The sequence below is a fragment of the Maniola hyperantus genome, chromosome 11, assembly GCF_902806685.2.
Source record: "Maniola hyperantus chromosome 11, iAphHyp1.2, whole genome shotgun sequence".
Lineage (NCBI taxonomy): Eukaryota > Metazoa > Arthropoda > Insecta > Lepidoptera > Nymphalidae > Maniola > Maniola hyperantus.
The window spans coordinates 5387965-5407979 of NC_048546.1; the positions used below are offsets into that span (position 1 = coordinate 5387965).

General features: G+C 38.7%; 2 protein-coding genes across 5 annotated transcripts; one reads left to right on the top strand and one right to left on the bottom strand.

Moving 5' to 3' along the window:
- Positions 1 to 564: 564 nt before the first annotated feature.
- LOC138403017 (uncharacterized) lies at positions 565 to 13072 on the bottom strand. 3 transcript variants are annotated; one of them, XM_069501879.1, is made up of 7 exons: positions 7026 to 7173; positions 6307 to 6375; positions 6095 to 6216; positions 4276 to 4432; positions 3586 to 3696; positions 2284 to 2418; positions 565 to 1024 (listed from the first exon to the last, which is right to left on the bottom strand). In XM_069501879.1, exons 4-7 carry the CDS (start codon positions 4363 to 4365, stop codon positions 788 to 790), a joined length of 573 nt encoding a protein of 190 aa, XP_069357980.1. In that variant the 5' UTR covers positions 4366 to 4432; positions 6095 to 6216; positions 6307 to 6375; positions 7026 to 7173; the 3' UTR covers positions 565 to 787. The 3 variants fall into 3 exon arrangements, with proteins under 3 accessions (XP_069357980.1, XP_069357978.1, XP_069357979.1); XM_069501877.1 differs by lacking the exon at positions 7026 to 7173 and adding an exon at positions 12984 to 13072 and having other exon boundaries at positions 566 to 1024; XM_069501878.1 differs by lacking the exon at positions 7026 to 7173 and adding an exon at positions 12921 to 13071 and having other exon boundaries at positions 569 to 1024.
- Positions 9015 to 18618, top strand: LOC117986392 (uncharacterized). Of its 2 annotated transcripts, none has more exons than XM_034973224.2 (3): positions 9015 to 9133; positions 16642 to 17682; positions 18011 to 18618. In XM_034973224.2, the coding sequence occupies exons 1-3, from the start codon at positions 9100 to 9102 to the stop codon at positions 18172 to 18174; spliced, it is 1239 nt and encodes a 412-aa protein (XP_034829115.1). In that variant the 5' UTR covers positions 9015 to 9099; the 3' UTR covers positions 18175 to 18618. The 2 variants fall into 2 exon arrangements, with proteins under 2 accessions (XP_034829115.1, XP_034829116.1); XM_034973225.2 differs by having other exon boundaries at positions 18014 to 18618.
- The last annotated feature ends 1397 nt before the right edge of the window (positions 18619 to 20015 follow it).

The following is a 20015-nucleotide window of genomic DNA, read 5'->3' on the forward strand; positions in this document are numbered from 1 at the left end:
AGGTCGGGGGTTCGATACGGGCACGCACCTCTCACTTTTCGGAGTTAAGTATGTGCGTTTTAAGTAATTAAATATCACTTGCTAGTTGCTTTACGATGAAGGAAAACATCGTGAGGAAATCTGCATGCCTGAGATTTCTGCATAATTTTCTGAAAGGTGTGTGAAGTCTACCTACCAATCCGCACATGGCCAGCGTGGTAGACTATGACCAAAAACCCTTCTCACTCTGAGAGGAGTCCTGCGCTCTGTAGTGAGCCAGCGATGGGTTGATCATGATGATGATGATGATGATGATGATTTGCAATAGTGCCAACATGACGTCAAGCGACAAGGTGAACGGTCTGTATAGTGTAGATATCAGACCTATGTGCATTTAGACCGTATTATAAGTATTTAGTTAGGTAGATAGATCGAATTAGTTTTGCTTGCTCAAACAAATATCTCTACATAGTATAAAATAAAGTCGCTTCCCGCGTCTGTATGTATGTATGAACGCGTAGATCTTTTAAACTACGCAACGGATTTTAATGCGGTTTTTACTAATAGATAGAGTGATTCAAGAGGAAGGTTTATAGCTATAGTTTTATTCTCAAAAAATTAGAGATCCCTAGAGAAATTGAAATAAAGTGAATTAGGTCAGAAAAAAATCCTCTCATTTGAGAGTTTCTGAGGCAAATACACCTCAATGACACCACATTAGTATCTACATTGCACCCATGCGAAGCCGGGGCGGGTCGCTAGTAAACAATATACTGTCCTAATTTTATATTATTTAATGTAAGTACTATTAACACGTCATAATATTATGGACCATACAAATTATAATACAAACAAAAAGCAGGTAAATATTAATATAAACTGCATTGCAGTCATCTGTTATCCACTTGTGGAACAGTCCGACGCGATTGTGGAGAGACGGGAGACCGATGTTGATGAGCGATGATACTCCAACTAAAAGACCCATCTTTTCGTCTTCTGCCGGATCCCCTGTGCCGTGGCATATAAGACCACCACCTTCTATTTCCTGCAAAAGCATTATTGCAAAGCATATTTTTGAAGTCTTCATCATTCATTCATACTAATATTAAAAATGCGAATAGAATAGAATAGAATAGAATGTTTTTTTATTCATGTAAACTTTTTACAAGTGCTTATGAATAGTCAGGTAGTTTTAATTTACCACTGGTTCGGAATGCCGTTCCTACCGAGAAGAACCAGCAAGAAACTCGGCGGTTGCTCTTTTTAATTTTTCAATTTACAATGTTATTATTCCGTACTATACAAGCCATTGCAGCCCCGTGCATTGCTGGAGCGAGTCAAATCCAAGCTTTTTTATCGTTTACATAGTCTGCGACTGTACTGTGACTGTAACGAAAGTGTGTCTGTCTGTCTGTCTGCTAGCTTTTCATGGCCCGATTTTGACGAAATTTGGTACAAAGTTAGCTTACCTCCCGGGGAAGGACATAGGCTACTTTATATGTCGGAAAATTAATGAGTTCCCACGGGGATTTGTAAAAAAACCTAAATCCATGCATGCGTATGTCCTTTCCCCGGATGCAATTAGCTGTCGTTGTACCAAATTTCGTCAAAATCGATTGAAAGGATGGGCCGTGAAAGGCTAGCAGACAGACAGACATACACTCTTTCGCATTTATAATAATATTAGTACCTACGGATTAAAAATTTATTTCATCATCATCAAGATCATTCAATCTCATCCTGACCTGAGTGCGGGAGCCCGAAATCTTAGCCGCAGGGTCGTTGAAGTCTATTATTCTTATCGAACAGCGCGTCCCGTCGTTTATCAGCTATAGATACCTACTATTATAGTACGCGATAGGTCGAGATGGCAATCGTGTTATGAGGCGGGGGGACGCCTCGCACCTACACGTCAACCGCGCTCGCCCGCACCGGGTTAGCGCGGGGGCTGTGCGGGTGTGCGGGGCGTTCCCTCCCCGATTGCCATTTCGACCTGTCGCGGACTGTAGGTAATAGATATTATTTTTATTTATTTATTTTTATTTTTCATGTACCAAAATTGTAGTTACAAAGTAATAATAAATTAAGTTACATTGGAAACCTTACAATTATTACCTCGTAATTACTCGTAATTGTAGCCTCAATAGCTCAACGGGTATAGGAGTGGACTAGGAAAACCGAAAGGTCGACGGTTCAAACCCCGCCCGTTGCACTATTGTAGTACCTACTCCTAGCACAAGCTTGACGCTTAGTTGGAGAGGAAAGGGAATATTAATCATTTAACATGAACAAAAAAATACCTACCGAAGATGAAGACATTGACACATCATAATCTGTGCAATAATATAATAGACAACTTCTCAGCAATTGACGTTCACAGCTTTGTCTCCTGGTCAGGTAGAAATTGGCTGCGTAAAGATACCTGTCTCTTGACCAACTCTGTAAATAGAATAGAATTTAAATTTTATTTTTCATACAAGCTTTTACAAAATCGCTCAAATTGCCAAACACGTATGTACTATACGTGTTTGGCTACAGGTCGAAACTCGAAATGGCAATCGAGGGGGGAACGCCCCGCACAGCCCCCTCGCTAACCCGGTGCTGGCGAGCGCGGGTGACGTGCGGGTATGCGTCCCCCCGCTTCGTGCGTGCCCCGATTGCCATCTCGACCTGTCGCGGATTGCCTTTACACAAGTTTAAAAAATGTATTAAAAATATGCTCCCAAAAAAAGCATATTAGGTATACAGTCGCAGACTATGTAAATGATAAAAAAGCTTGGATTTGACTCGCTCCAGCAATGCATGGGGCTGCAATGGCTTGTGTAGTATTGTATAGTAACATTGTAAATTGAAAAATTAAAAAGAGCAACAGCCGAGTTTCTTGCTGCGGTTCTTCTCGGTAGGAACGGCATTCTGAACCAGTGGTAAATTAAAACTACCTGTACCCGTAGTACAAGATTTTACGTCTCACCAAACCAAACCAAATTCGAGAGTCGAAATACTTCCGCGTTACAGTAAACTGGATCTTAAACGCCTTGTTTTAAAGCTCAAGTTTGTCTACACTTCTACAGCCAGCGCTCCAAGCGGAAACATTGCGAAATTAAAATCAGTGGCATTGAATATTTGACTTCAATTCAAGGCTGTTTAGGTCCATTTTACTGTAACGCGGAAGTATTTCGACTCTCGAATTTGGTTTCGTTTCTTGAGACGTAAAATCTTGTACTACGGGTACTGACTATTCATAAGCACTTGTAAAAAGTTTACTTGAATAAAACAATATGTCATATTCTATTCTATTCTAATAGGTATAAGTACACATACTTAATTATTATTGCTTTTCACCAGTAAAAAAGGAAATAATATGTATTCAAAAAGCGGTGATAAGCGGTTAAGAGGTCTGCCTTATTTTCGGCAGCTCTGGGGTTCGATCTCGGACACGCACCTGTAACTTTTCGGAGTTATGTGCGTTTTAAACAATGAAATGTCACTTGCTAAACGGTGAAGGAAAACATCGTGAGGAAAGTCGCACGCCTGAGAGAAGAGACCCGTGCTCAGTAGTGGGCCGGTGATGGATTGATCATGATGTTGATGATGGATATTTATTACCTTAGTAGTCTTCACTGCAGTACCAACGCAAACGCCATCAAAATCTTGATCTAATGTAGCATATGGTATTTTGTGAACAAATTGGTTAAATATCCATGGCTTTTTTACCCTCTGCAAAGACAAAATATACCCTAGATTTGTAGTGGCTAACTATGGACCTCACGAAAACGCTCGGAGTCACTCTGCGGGCGGTGCGGTGGAGAGAGTTATGCTTCGAGCTCTATGTAATCAAATCAAAAATGAGGAGATCCGTAGGAGAACTAGAGTAACCGACTTAGCTCAATGGGTTGCTCACGGTTGATCACGTCTTGATAAAAATCATAAATTTAAATGAATTAATTTTGAATTTTTAAATTAATTTTATTTTTAATTTTTATTGGGAGGTCCCGGGTTCGATTTCTGGCAGGGGTTTGGAATTTTATAATTTCTAAATTTCTGGTCTGGTCTGGTGGAAGGCTTCGGCCGTGGCTAGTTACCACTCTACCGGCAAAGCCGTGCCACCAAGCGATTTAGCGTTCCGGTACGATGCCGTGTAGAAACCAAAGGGGAATGGGTTTAATAAAAACTACCATACCCCTTCCAGGTTGGCCCGCTATCATCCTTAGACTGCATCATCACTTACTATCAGGTGAGATTGCAGTCAAGGGCTAACTTGTATATGAATAAATAAAAAAAACTGGTACAACTTACAACAATCGCCAAGTTATAAGCTGGGAACCTAAACAGCCTTTGCGTGTAGAGATGATCGATCGTTCGCCACTGCTGGACATTGTCGAACATTGGCTGCTGAGTTTGCACGTGTAAAATTCCCGCAACAACTCTTATATGATCAAAATTATATCTTCTCCTGTAAAGAATATATTGCTAATCCAAGTAATACTAGCTCGTACCTATACAGTGCGACAAGACTATCTTGGCGCGTGGCAAAAATCGGAACTAACATTGCCGTCAAGTTTCCCCTTTGTTCTTGTTTGAATATTCTAGCCTTTGTTCACCATCAGTGCCCCCCTGTCAATGTCATTCAAGTGCCAAGAGAGCCTTGTCGCACTGTACCTATATCCGTATTGTTCGCGACAGGTCGAGATGGCAATTTTCTAGTGAGGTGTCATCACATACCGGGTATCGATATCGATAATATTTTTGGGACACAACAAAATGAGAGTAATTTATTTATTTATTTAAAATTATTAACGTTTTTAAAGCAGGTAATAGGTATTTTATTCATCACATTCAAAAGAACTTATCTACAGAGGCGTCTTTACCTATGGTGCAGGGTGTGCGGCGCACACGGGCGCCGGGTCTAAGGGAGCGCCGAGCGCCCTCTAATGCGACACCTCTAAAGATGCGTCGATGCCGGCGCTCTCAAAGACCCTGCACTCGTGTTATGGCCGACGCCGTCATCATTTAAAATCATCATTTAAAATTGCACCATTTGCATCCGAATTTCCGTTTGAAAATATAACTGTTAGTAGGTATTCCATTTTGAACCTGCTCCTACTAGACTAGAGGGCGCCAGGGTACTGGTTGCACACGGGCGCCACAAGGGCTAGAGACGCCTCTGCTTATCTAACAAACATCGCTACAAACACTTGATTTGAATTGTGATGTGATAGGTATATACCAACTTAACTTAGTGATTTTAATTGTTCATGTGGTCTACTGATTTTGAATCGGATTTTATTCTGGGTATAGACTTCTTTTCGATATGCCAGTGTAAAACACATCCTTAGCCCTTATGCAGTGTATTTATAACAATTATTTTTTCAGTCAATGTCACAATATTCTAATACTAATTTTCAGGCTAGTTCATTCTTTGAGAATGGAACATTGGATTTTTTTATTTTACACATTTTTCAATACACAAAACTACACAAGCAACGACGAAATCACTCACGATAGTTTAAACGCTAAAACGACGAAATCAATAAACCCTCACCTCATACCCCATTTCCATCTCGACCTGTCACGTACTATACATAGGTAATATAATTCATGCCAAAGCCATGATTTAGCTCAAACAGCAGAGCAATTGGAGCGCCTTATGTTATTAACATAATATCACCATTCCTCTAAGTTTTGCTTGTTCATATCATTAGGGCGTAGAAATGGAAACCATTGGAGTTCCGTTTTTCGCGACTCTACCTATCAATTCTGATGGTGACCTTTATGGACACACGATCCATAAGATGGATTTTCCATTAACATTATTTGCATATGAGTTATACAAGTACATGTTTTAGGTACCAACCAAACCAACCAACTAACCAACCGACCAACCAATTCCTAAAAGGCCGGCAACGCATTGGTGATTCCTCTGGTGCTGCAAATGTTCATGGGCGGCGGTAATCACTTAACATCAGGTGACCCGCCTGCTCGTTTGCTCGCTATCTCTATTAAAAAAAGGTATTTATACCTATTTACCAATATCCCAAGAATATCTCCAGCAACGGGGATTATGACGCCCATAGAGATAGGGGATCTAACGAAAGGGGAAGTGTTAAAAACAAACCTTTTTCTATTAGTAAGGAAACAGTGCGCCGATGTTAGAACCCTGTCGTGAGTTATAATACTCCCAGCACAGAAGGCCCGGTACCACAGTTTCCACTTGTTGGATAATCGGAAGACGAACACCTGAAATATGATCGTTATAAAATTGATTGGTTGACTTTACAAACAGTCCTAAGTCCTAAGAAAGAAGGAGAAATGCAGTGTTATACTTACATGATGTTTTAATTCTCCAAGTTTTACCTCGCCATTGTCCGATATCTGTTTTAATCTGACCAAGGAACGCTGTAATAAATTAAGTATATAGAATTCAATTAAGTCAGACCTAAATCTTGCGAAAGTTTCAGGGAAATCCGTGGAAAACTCTTTAGATGATAAGTATATTTAAAGAACTCTACATCGTGCTAGCAAAGCGACATAAAATTATGTAATTACAAACTGACTGATATTCACTGAACAGATCCCACTTGCCTGGCATATCACCTTTACCCGAACAAGCAAATCTCCCTTTGAAGCGGCCGAAGTCCAATCTATAAACTAGGTAATCTATAAGGTAGGTATATATAAAATTCAAAGTCCTGACTGACTGACTTATATATCAACGCACAGCCTAAACCACTGGTTCTAAAGACATGAAATTTGGAGCGTGTGTTCTTTGTAAAGAGTAGGTAACCAATAAGAAAGAGTTTTTCAAAATTCTACACCTAAGTGGGTTAAATGGGGGTTTTAAATTTATGTAGTCTACGCAGACCAAGTCGGGAGCATAAGCTAGTATAAAATAATAGGATGCCATTTTCACATTACATTAGTTAAAGTTAGTTGATCTCTTTTTTCTTTACGTGTATTCCTACCTACAAAGTTTTACAAAATATCTTAGATTTCACGCGGAAGTTAGTAGGTACCTACTTAAATATAGAAATACGGTAAGTACCTACCTTTACCGTAGTTACATTTGTTACAGCTGTTACTGAATATGATAAAGTTAAAATAACAAGTAGAAATAGAATCGCACTGCTAAACACTTTTAAATTGTCGAATTTTCCGAGTTCCAAAACGAAAATTAACACTTGGGCAAAAACGTGCCGGTTTTATAGCACATGAGGCATCTATTTTACCTTGATAGTCCTGAGTTAAAATTGCACAAACCATAGCAGAATAAATTAATAATTCACTCATTTATTTAGTAATATTGATGCCAAACATGCCAACATTACTTATTATGATTTATGACAGATTGATGATAGAAGCCAAAAAGAAGCAGATGGAGAAGATTTTTATTTTTGCTCATTATTAGCAAGAAGTTTTACCTAACTATAGGTAGGTATCAGTAGGTATGTATAGTAAGGTACCTAAGGTGTAGTACAAGTCGAGATGGTAATCGGGGTATGAGGTGGGGCGTTCCCATCCCGATTGCCGTGTCAATTTGTAGGTACTACTATACCTACTAAACCAGAAATTTCGACTACTAATTTCGATATAATTGTAAAGGGCGACCTTATCACTAAAGTGATCTCTTCCAGGCAACCCACACTTAAGAACTTATAGAACTGAAAGATTTTATAGGTATGTAAAGTATTATACCTAATTCAGGAAATTCATACGAATCAATAAAAAACCTTCAATCAAATAGGAACCAAATACCTATGCGTAGAAAATACACGCAAACTTCGCTCCTACATAATAGCTAGGATTAGGTAGAATTCTGATGAAACTGCATCAGAATCGTGATAATGAGTAGAGTAGGTATATCTACTACCTACCTAACCTAATATCTCGTTACCATAAAAAACTATGTCAATTAGTCCATAACGGTAACAAAACAAACTCCTAAAAGGCCGGCAACGCATCGGCGGCTCCTCTGGTGCTGCAAATGTTCATGGGCGGCGGTAATCACTTGCGTCAGGCTATTATATCTCCTTAATCATAATATTACAGTACCCGGCAGGAAATGTTGTAAGTAAATCGACATTTAGAAAGAGCGGTTTCGTAGGGCGTTGTCTATAGTGAAAATAACATTTTCTCCTGCAAATATTACATTGCTAGAGCAAGGCAAAGCATTGTCTAGAAATAATAACTACATAATTCATGTACAGTAAGCGGCAGAAAATATTGTACATCGACCTTTAGAGAGAGATAGCGGTTTCGTAGAGCGTTGTCTGTCTCTATCGTTGAGAAAGGCTCTACAAAGCCGATATCTCATTCTAAAGGTCGATGTACAATATTTCTTGCTACTGTATCTACGTATAGTGATTAGTGATACACTTCGTCAGAGCATCAATTATTGAGCATCAGATATAAGTTTTTGTTGCCAATAATTTTTCGATGATTGGGTAAGGTTACCTACCTACTAAGTAGGTACACTTACAATTTATTTTTTGTAAATTTCATTTCAAGAATTTCAGCGTGATTGGTTGGGCTCTCGTGTCGTGACTTTGCTTACGCTGAGTTCGAAAGAAATTCAAAAATTTAAACGAAGATTAAACTACTTATACGCCTTAAGATTCTTGTGATTAAATTAGTTCGATCTCCACTTTTTTAGGGTCTCGTACCACAAAAGGCAAAAAGGAACCCTCACTTCGTTGTCTGTTTGTCTGAACGGGACCCTCGGTGCGCGAGTCTGACTCGCACTTGAAGAGAGTTCTTCCACGTATTTGAGGTATAGGTGGTATAGGTAACGAAGAAACTATATAGGCTGTAGGTATGACATGACACAAGAGTCAAGACTAGATCAATTCTATCTAATGATTTGTTAATTATTATGAACATGTTGTCTATGTAAGCAGATATATGGACAGGAATCACTCAAGCAAAGCTTCATGAAGCAAATGGAATAAAAATAATTAATAGCAAAAAGTTCGACGCGCCAGATTTCATAACAACCAATACAATGAATCACAGCGTATACGTTTGAGAACTGCTACTGAAATTGTTGTACTGGTTTTACTCAAGACTGGTCTTCGGTTGTTCGAACTTCGAACAGCAGAGGCAGATCAACTGCGACCAGCCAGTATGGAGCACGCGTTTGCGCTCGTCGTTTTAACACGTGAGTGTTTATTTTCAATCTTACTCAAACATACATAAAGGTGATATTACAAAGTGTTTTCGTAATAAAATACCGTTTCAACATTTTCCATTGAACCGTGTTACTAGTTACTACTATGTATAAGCGAGTGTCCTGTTGGATTGTGATACTTTCACCTATTGTTTGGATGCGCTGATACGTGTGTGATGTGGATAACATTGTTAGATTTTTTAGTGAAAACATCCAACCGGTAACATTAGCTATGGTTACTTGGTAGGATGGTAGGTATGAAATAAATTCAAACAAGTTTTGCGTAGCTACATAGTACATACATAGGTATCTACTTAGTTATTTTGGGAAAAACAAACACAAAGATTACTTAACTAATTCGATCACGATTGTTTAGTATGTATTTAAGTTTAAGTATAGATATTGTGTGTCTAGCTAGGTAAACTGACCCGAACCATATTTTAGCAGAATCTGATAAAAAATCAATCTGAAAACATTTTGGTTTCTTAGATGTTAGAGGCTCTTTCCAGACAAGTTAGTGGCTTTGCTATCTAATCGTATCTCGAGTCGGCTTACTACTACTATGTACCTACTAACCATCCATACTAGGTAGTAACCTAGGTAGGTCCATACTAGGTCCTAACCTACCTACATATTTACCTCTACGAGTTATGACCTACTAACTTATGCTCGTGACTTCATCCGCGTGGACTTCAAAAATTTCAAACCCCTATTTTACCCCCTTTTAGGGATTGAATTTTCAAAAATCGTTTCTTAGCGGATGTGTAGTGTGTACGTCATAATAGCAATCTGCATGCCAAATTTCAGCCCGATCCGTCCGTGCTTTTACGTTGATAGATCAGTCGGTCAATTAGTAAGCTTTTTTATATATATAGATGTTACATAAATTATAAGTAGGTAGAAAGGCAATTAAGTAATTAAATATCACTTTCTTTGACGCTGAAGGACAACATCGTGAGGAAACCTGTATGCCTGAGTTCTCCATAATGTTCTTAAAGGTCTGTAAAGTCTGCCAATCCACTCTTGGCCAGAATGCTAGTCTAAGGCCAAACCCTTCGAAAGGAGCCCCTTGCTCTGTAGTGAGCCGGCGATGGGTTGCTCACGATGATGATGATGATGACTGATGAGGAAGGTAATGAATGAAAGTGTTACAAACGCGTCGGCCAGGTAGGAAGGTTTTCAAATAATAACACATAAAGGTAAAAAATATAAAGGTAGTATGTATTTAAAAGAAAATTACTAATTTCCCGCCTGCTATTCCTGTTATTAGAAATGCCTACATACCTACCTGCCAATTTTTAATAGGTAAACCTAAATATTTCTAATAACTAGTTGTTGTAGCTCTCTGTTGTGTAATGTTTGGACAGGTGATGATTTATAGCTTGATTAATGAACTACTAACTAGGCCGTGTCCTGGTCATAACTACCTACTCTTTACCCATCGGTACTCGTTGTACATTGTGCTAGTGTGAAAGTCCGAACTAATCCGCGAAAATTCAAATGTTAGTTAGTTTTTAGGGTTCCGTACCTTAAAAGGAAAAATGGAACCCTTATAGGATCACTTTTTTGTCTGTCTGTCTGTCTGTCTGTCAAGAAACCTACAGGGTACTTCCCGTTGACCTAGAATCATGAAATTTGGCAGGTAGGTAGAACTTATAGCTGTCATTTGGGGAAAAATCTGAAAACCGTGAATTTAGGGTTAGATCACACAAAAAAATTAAATTGTGGTCATGAACTAATAGGCTACTTGACTCATTTTCTAACTTGACTAATTTCGTCCAATAAATGATTATTTATTATAGTATTTTGCTTAAGACAACGAAATATATCAATAACAATTATTAAAAACGCAGGATGGATATATAAATCCAATTTAAAAAAATACAGTTTTTATTTTTATTTGAAACTCAGAAAACGCTGTCAGCCATGATGTGACGTGTGTTAAATATGTAAACAAACAAATGTCATCCCTATTGACTAACGTAGTATCCATATATATAAAATTTCAAGTCCTGACTAACTTATATTATCAACGCACAGCCTAAACATCTATACGGCTGGTTCTAGATACATGAAATTTGGTGGGTGTATTCTTTGTAGGTAAAGAGAAGGTATCCACTAGGAAAGGATTTTTTGAAATTCCACCCCTGAGTGGGTTAAATGGGGGTTTGAAATTTATGAAGTCCACGCGGGCGAAGTCACGAGCATAAGCTAGTTTTTATATATTTCTAAAAACTCATAGTAAACGTAAAAAATTATCGTTTTCTCTTTATAAATTGAATAAGTTATTAAGTAAGACTTACAACAAAGTGATCTTTGCAAAAATAAATTTTGGTTGCAGTCGTTAGTGATATAGGATCCCTTTAAGCAAGTCTTCGCGTGTTACGTATATTTATTTCACTGGGCACTCTAATCCACAACTTTCCTGTGGTCTTTATCGATGCGTTTTTACATTCTCGGATGATACAATAACGATAATTACTATATTTTTCATGTAAACTAGTATAGAAGTCATGTTTATTAAACTTTGGTAGGTTATGCTGTTGTTTACAAATGCATGACGTCAGAGCACAGATAATCTATCGGCCAAACATGGCCGACAGTGTTTTCACCTGTCTATGAAAAATATATTTTTAAATTAAAGTTTTACGGTTTTTAGGGCGCAAAAAAATATAGTGTTAATTTTTTTGATCTAATAGGACAAATATTAACCATTTAAGACCTACTTAAAAAAAGTGTCAACTAGCCTATTATAATTAAGTAGTATTTTCAACTTTCGAAGTGAGATAACTATCAAGTGGGGTATCATATGAAAGGTCTTCACCTGTTCATTCTAAAACAGATTTTTATTTATTTTTATGCATCATAGTTTATAAATTATCGTGCAAAATGTCGAAAACATACGACTGTAGTACGGAACTCTCATTGGGCGAGCCTAACTCGCACTTGGCCGGTTTTCGAAAATAGTAGACTATTCATACATGGAAAGCTTATGGTAATAAGTTTTGCGGGCATAACACTTATGCATCTACATGTTTTTCCATAAAAACTTTGGTCAAAAATACTCATTTACTCCTCCTGATAGATAGACCTGAAGATAACGTTCTGAAATTTCCCAGATTTGCACAAATATGAAGTAAATGAGTATTTTTGACCAAAGTTTTTATGAGAATTTAAATCTAAGAACTTTGCAGTACCTAAGTAAAACTTCAGATTTTTTAAGTTATCGTGAAAATCCGAACTGTTTTGTGCCAATTGCGTGTCTCAGAGCTACTTGAATCCAACGATTTACCGAGATGTTAGTAAAATCATTAGTTTATGACTATGTTAGTTAAAGTTCGAAATTAACGATTAAAATGACACTACAGTTCGGACCTATACTATTAGAACTATGTAGTTAAGATTTACTGGAAAATCTTAGGGTTTGTCGTAGTTCGAGCTTTTACAGTAACATGTACCTACATATTATAGTGTTGGTAGGTACCTACTACCTACAACACAAACATGAGTAGATATCCCTTCATCAAGCATGCATAACGTGACTACGATCAACCATATTAATATGAATGGCCAAAATTGTATAGGCGTCCGGACCTAGGTACCTACTGAAGGTCAGTCTGAATCGTGATCACTGATTTTCATGTGATTTTCACATGATCACAAATATACCGGGTGACAATTTAGAAATCATGACGTTATTTAAGCAGCATTAAGATTCGACAATGCACATGTCTTGTTAGATAACTTGAAAACCTCATCATCATCATCATCAACTTACAGACGTCCACTGCTAGACCTAGATCTCTTGTAGGAACTTCCACACGCCACGGTCTTGCGTCACCTGAATTCCAGTAGCTCCCTGCGGCTCGTTTGATGTCGTCTGTCCACCTAATCGGAGTCTTCCAACGCTGCACTTTTGCCCACCCAGCACCCACTTGGACTTGGACTGAAGAAAACTGTTTTGATTTAATTAAATATGTCTTCTATTAAGAAATCCTTTTTATCTGTGTATGTATATAGAGATACATAGATAGATTATATTACGTGCCAGCCTACCTAACTACCTACCTACTTGAAATTCTTGCGTTGTGATGTGTACGCAATACGCAAGCCTTTACTCAACCAAATGATATTAATCTAACCTTTAATTGAAAATACTCTCTAAGTGTATAGATTTAAGTCTTCGTTTTGAACGTATCAATAATTCAGGTATTTCTCGTCCTATATACATACGTCTACTGAGTGTACTCTAGTAGGTATCTAAAGTAATCTCCATGCAATAGTAAGTTGCTATGTTGTTTTCAATTTCTGCTTTTCTCTATATCCATTTTTGAGGTTCCGTATCTCAAAACAAAAAAGGAACCCTTATAGGATCACTTTGTTGTGTTCTATCCGTTTGTCTGTATGTCGTGTCTGTCAAGAAATACCTATAGGGTATTTGCCATCGACCTAGAATCATGAAATTTGGCAGGTAGGTAGTAGGTCTTATAGCACAAGTAAAGAAATCGCAAAACCGTGAATTTGTAGTTACATTACAATAAAATTAAAATGTCTTCATGAACAAATAATTAGTATTTTCAACTTTCAAAGTAAGATTACTATGCTAAGTCGGGTATCATGTGAAAGGGCTTAACTGGTACATTCTAAAACAATTTTTTATTTATTTTTATGCATATGCAGTTTTTTGAAAAAATACCTGAGTACGGAACCCTCGGTGCGCGAGTCTGACTCGCACTTGGCTGGTTTTTTGGGGTGTAACATCAGCCATACTTACTGATTTTGTTCGTATAAATTATAGGTCATACCTATCACCCGAACCATAATAATGAATAGATTGACACCTCATTCATCAAAATCGGGTCAGTAGTTTCGGCGCTACGCTGAAACACATATAGATACAAACATACTAGACTGTCAAAATCCCCTACCCTTCTTTTTGGCGTTGCCATAATCGGGTAAGAATTGTTAGGTAAACATCCGTAGGTATTAATTAATTGTAATATAATTGCTAAGTATATTTCGAAACAATAAAAATCGGTCAAGTCGGACTCGCATAAGAACGGTTCCGTACTACAAGAAATAACACTTTTCATTTTTTTCATGTTAAATGGCTGCCATTTTGAAATCTTTACTATTTTTTATTATAGCGGCAATAGAAATAGACATTTTGTCAACTCTTTACCTATTACGGCTAATGAGATACAGCCTGCTGACAGACAGACGGACGGACGGACGGACGGACGGACGGACGGACAGCGGCGTCTTAGTAATAGGGTCCCTTCGGACACGGAACACTAAAAACACATTTAAACTTTGCATATTTGTAATACGTTTCCCGTTACTTATTTCCCAATACACGTTTCCGAGAATCTTTTCTAACTCCTTAGTAAAAACTCATAATGGCTAGGTATGTAAACGTGTAAGCAATAACATGTTATCCTGTTTCGTAGAGAATCTACCCCTAAACCGCTGAGCTATTGAGGCTAATAGGGATGATGACTATAAAACTATGGCCTGAAGAGGCACGAAATAGAAAATTGTGGAAGGATCGGAGGGAGGCCTTTGCCCAGACGTGGGACAGCACAGGCTGATTTAGATTAGATTAGATTAGACTATAAAAAAAATAGTAGTCAAGTCAGCGACTTTTATCAAACGTCAAACGCTCGCTAAATAAGGGAGCTTCTTCTTCTAGGATAGGTACCTTAGTAGATGCAGCTGACGATTCAAAAATACTTGTAAAAGTTTAATTGAATAAAAAAATATTTTTATTTTATTTTATTTTTTATTTTGGGGCTATGTAGGTTCTTGAATCCCTGTATCACTGCGACCGGTTCCGATCTATTGTGTATTAGCCTCAACTTCACATTTCCTAGTCAAATCTTGTGGCTGCCAGATACAGCACTTTTTTGACTGGAATTGAAGTAACATCCTCAGGGTATAATGATTTGTTTCCCTCTGGGTGGATGCTACGTTTGTGCATCAAAGCAGGGCAGTAGCAGAAAATGTGCAACGGAGTCTCGATAGACTTGTGGCACAGTCTGCAGGTGTCCGAGCCCTGGAGTTTAAGGTTGTACATGTGCCTTTTTAGGCCACAGTGACCCGTTAAAGCTCGCACTAGAATGCCCAGAATTACTCCTATTAAGCGCCAGCACCTCAGAGGCTACCTTCTTCTTGAATTGACCAGAGCTTTCGAGTGGTTTAACCTAGGCAAGTTTCTCCAGTGGTTAAATGTATCATAATAGCAATAGGTTAGAATAGAAGGGTAAGTTGATCAAAGGGAGCTTGTATGAAATTCACAGTTGTGACGTCATACACGTTTGACGTAATTTGGGGAACTTTTTTAGTTCAATTGATAATTCAAAATGGTTAACAAACTTAAAACGAACAGCGGATGGTGGATTTTACGAATTTCGGAAGACCCTCTATTTAGTAATCAATTAGAAATAATTGTGTAGCTGTGAAGCTGTGGTAGCCTAGTGGTTAGGGTGTCCGCCTTCCAATCGGAGGTCCGGGGTTCGATCTCGGGCACGCACCTCTAACTTTTCGGAGTTATGTGCGTTTTTAAGTAATTAAAATTTCACTTGCTTTAACGGTGAAGGAAAACATCGTGAGGAAACCTGCATGCCTGAGAGTTCTCCATAATGTTCTCAAAGGTGTGTAAAGTCTGCCAATCCGCTCTTGGTCAGCGTGGTAGACTATGGCCAAAACCCTTCTCACTCTGAGAGGAGACCCGTGCTCTGTAGTGAGCCGGCGATGGGTTGATCATGATGATGATGAATAAATAATTTATTTGTGACACAGTCATCCCAAATCTAAAAAACCAGATCTATCGGTACGAACTGTGTCCCTCGGTTTCTGGTTTAATCAATGAAACGACAAAAATATTCCTGTCACCCGTCGAGGGACTTGACCTCAGCGAGAGCGATCGCAAAAAGTGGACCTTGAAAACTTGTTTAAGTTCCGCTGCCAGTTGTGAAGACAGTAAATAAGAGAAAACAACACATTGAATTGTTGCATGTATACAGATACTTTGTAGGAAGCCTGGAGGGCATCATTCTAAAGTCAAACCAGGCACATAATAGATTAAATCTTGTAGTGGGATGTCCGACGTCCATGGAGATACTATCCTTGTTGTGATTGTAAGAGCCCACAGCAGTTCCCACTTGTCGTCTGTCGGGCCCGGATTTTAATCAAATATTTTTTTGTGTCAAAAATATGTTCTGCTACAAATCCGGGCCCGACTGGACAGTATAATAAAAATATGATTAATGCGTAAGGCACAGAGTAAGGATTATGTTATTAACTGTTGGTGTGGTGGAGGTATGATGGATATATCACCAACTATATCTTAAATACATTATAGTTAAATCTTAGGTATATGCCTTTAGTTATAGAAAAATAAGTTTCTCTTCTTACTCGAATTTTTTAGGAGACCGTCTTCTCGTTGGTTCGTCAATACTTTTCTAAGCCGTACTGAACAATTTATTTTTTCTTTTCAGTGTTACAACTATGCCGAGGCGAAATATCAGAGCCGGAATGGTTCGCCGCAAACCTCGTCAACGAACCGGGTTACACGCCAAAACCCATAACGGAGATATTCACGAGTGATTCACCGGTTACTTCAAATAATCCAGCCCTTTTTACGCAACCTACAACCGGCACAACTTCGACATTACCGCCTCCTTCTAGGCCTACCCCTAATCCCACAATAGTACAGAACGGGAATTCTTCTCCTACGCAAAATGGAGGATCACCAGTTCAGAAAACTCCAGAACTAATGTCACAAGTTGTGGAAAATCCACCGAAGAATGAATTACCGAATTTCCTTATTGTTTTTGATCCAAGGGGACCAGTCAATCCGGTACAACCGCCTGTCGTACCGCCATCGTTACCAACTTCACCTCAAACTCAGGCAACTACGCAAAATCAGCCACCCACAGCAGCGCAAAACCAGCCAACCACAGCAACTTTCACATCCTTGACATCACAGTCTACGATGTCGATACCATCAACTCAAGGAACTTTACGAACATTCCAGCCCGGAAATCCACAACAGATACTAATAAATTCATCTCCACCCGCTTTCCAGTCAGGAAGTCTGCAACCTATACTGACTAATACTAATAATGCATCCCCAGCTGCGTGGCCACCTGGTTCGATGTTGGTCTACCCACTACAAATTTCAGGTGGCAACCCGACAGCATTGCCAGTTCCGACAACAGCTGGTCCAATCTTATCTCCAGTGCAACCGGCAAGACCTGTAAATTCCAAACCAGTACTAACAGTACGCGTCAAAGCCCCACAGGGTTCGATTACCAACATACACATAAATCCTACATCAACAGTTCGACCATCGACAACTAGACGACGAAAGTCTACCAGAAGAACCAATAATTTCGAAACATGCATGAGTGCGTGTAAAGGAAAAAAGGAGCCAATTTGTAGCAGCCCGGTGGGACTGAATCCCATTAATCCAGACAGGTTGAAAGGTTTCCCTTCACTCTGCCATATGGCCTGCCACAATTCTTTCAAGAAAGAACGTGAGTATCCATTTAATAAATAGATAGGTATGATAGGAATGTTAACTATTTGAAAGTACAAGTTGAAAGCATTTGCCGTTACTCTATTAATAAATTACTTTTACTTGGAATAAACTGTGACCAGTCTTGAAAGTTCGCTTATTCTTGGAATAGTTCATAAGATAGATACCTATTTATTTTCTCTTTATACGGTTATAGCACAGGTACATATGTATGGAACAAATTCTCTGATTCCTTAGTACGAGTCCGAAACCTTAATTAGCAAAAAATATGAGTAGGTATAATTTTCACGTGTCGACAGTGTAACCAAAATACGTATTTGTTTCAGAAGTGTACGAAAAAGTGACCGATGGACGATGCGGCAAGCTGCGTACGCGCATACGTCCCGTGGACAAGAAGAAACTCAACAGAGAAGAGTTGAACAAAGCTCAATACACAATAGTGCATAACGCTCCAGATACTGTCGTAGAATTCTCGCCAGTGAGACAGTGAGATAAGAGATACAATCGATTGCACAAAAGAAAAAAAAACAATGACGGATCAGTCATAAACTCATAACATCACGCATAAACTAGTCGTGTTTACATAGACAGGAATGAATACTTGATGTGTAATAATAAGTTTTTATTGCTTTTATAATACAAAGTTTTTACTATTACATGCGATTGAATAAGCCAAATTAATATTGATTGTTACGGAATGATAAATTGTTTGGTTCTTTAATTCCATTACGAAATTATTGTATTCCATTAGCAATAACGGATGTTTGATGTAATGTTTGCCCACCTTTTTAATTTAAATATACAAAAGGAAAAGGTGACTGACTGACTGATCTATGCACGCACAGCTCAAACTACTGGGGCATGCAGATAGCTATTATGTCGTAGGCATCCGCTAAGAAAGGATTTTTGATAATTCAACCCCTAAAGAGGGAAATAGAGGTTTGAAATTTGTGTAGTCCACGCGGACGAAGTCGCGAGCATAAGCTAGTTTTGTATGATTTATCAATTATCATTTCTGTATTATCTACTAGATATTCTTAAATCTGGTATCGATATCGGTATCGGTATCGGTAATAGCGTCATCAAACCAGAGTGCACATAGATTGCTTCAAGGTTCGGTCTCAACTCTCACTAGGCGTATTGTTTGCGGCTGGTCCATGATACTGTTTTTTAATAAAGTTGTCATGCTATGCGTATAATATGTTTGCAACTTAAGGTAGATACCTCGTTGACTCGCGCCATCTGCGCTGGCATTTGGCCTGACGGGAATCTTCTCTTGCTAAGCGTTTTTGCTCAACATTTCTGATACGAACCGCTAAGGTATGGAATGCCCTTCCAGCGGCGCTTGCGACGGGTTGCGAAGCTGAAGTGGCAATGGGTATGGCACATAGTTCGTACAACCGATAGACGTTAGGGTCTCAAGGTGCTGGAATGGCGACCTCGCACCGGAAGACGCAGCGTTGGTAGACCCCCCCACTAGGTGGACGGACGACATCGTACGAGTCGCAGGGAGCCGTTGGACCGTGGCGTGTAGAAGTCCCTACAAGAGACCTATGTCCAGCAGTGGACGTCTATTGGTTGATGATGAAGATGATGATGATGATAACTTGAATAACTTCAAGGCAAGAATGAATATGCATCTTCAGGCAAGCGCGCTCCAACCCAAACTTATCATTGCTCTGTTTCTCAGGCATGGTTGTCTATCAATATAATCCTTTTTAGAATAAAATAACTGCAGATATAGTCCGTACAAAATGACTCCTCACGCGTCATTTTAACTCTCTGGGTCAAGTGTCATGTCAAAAGTACGGTTCACCTTTAAAATAAGGTCTAAAATCATACATTTGACATGAACACAAAAAGTTAAATTTTACGCGTTATAATGTAAATCGAAATCAGTTTTTTTGTTCTATATTGCATACTATTTAATCTATGCATTTGGGCTATATATTTTGGCATATTTAAGTACTAGTTGATGCCTGAGACTTCGCTCGCGTGGATTTTTTTTTAAATATTTTATCAGGCTTTTACATTTAAGTATGTCAGCCTAGCGTGGATTTAGGTTTTCAAAATCCCATGAGAACTCTTTGATTTTCCGGGATAAAAAGTAGCCTATGTCTCGAAGTCTTCTTAGTTGCGACGTGATTGAAGGACAAACCAACAAAACCAACAAACAAACACACTTTCGCATTTATAATATGGATTGGGATTCGTGGGAAGAACAGAGTCCTGCACCTGCGGTGACTCTGACACATGGATTTCCTTGAGCGAATCTTCGAACAAAATTGATGGCTGGTAAGCGAATTTTTTAATAAAATGTAATTAATTCCG

What these genes read in the sequence shown, in the direction of transcription:
- LOC138403017 (XM_069501879.1), bottom strand. Translation starts at nt 4,365, where the DNA reads ATGTTCGACAATGTCCAGCAGTGGCGAACGATCGATCATCTCTACACG. An exon ending in CTGCAGTGAAGACTACTAAG is followed by an intron (nt 2,419 to 3,585) that starts GTAATAAATATC and finishes TTCTATTTACAG; the next exon opens with AGTTGGTCAAGAGACAGGTA. An exon ending in TGTCAATGTCTTCATCTTCG is followed by an intron (nt 1,025 to 2,283) that starts GTAGGTATTTTT and finishes ATGCTTTTGCAG; the next exon opens with GAAATAGAAGGTGGTGGTCT.
- LOC117986392 (XM_034973224.2), top strand. Translation starts at nt 9,100, where the DNA reads ATGGAGCACGCGTTTGCGCTCGTCGTTTTAACAC. An exon ending in TGCGCTCGTCGTTTTAACAC is followed by an intron (nt 9,134 to 16,641) that starts GTGAGTGTTTAT and finishes TTTTCTTTTCAG; the next exon opens with TGTTACAACTATGCCGAGGC. An exon ending in CAATTCTTTCAAGAAAGAAC is followed by an intron (nt 17,683 to 18,010) that starts GTGAGTATCCAT and finishes TATTTGTTTCAG; the next exon opens with AAGTGTACGAAAAAGTGACC.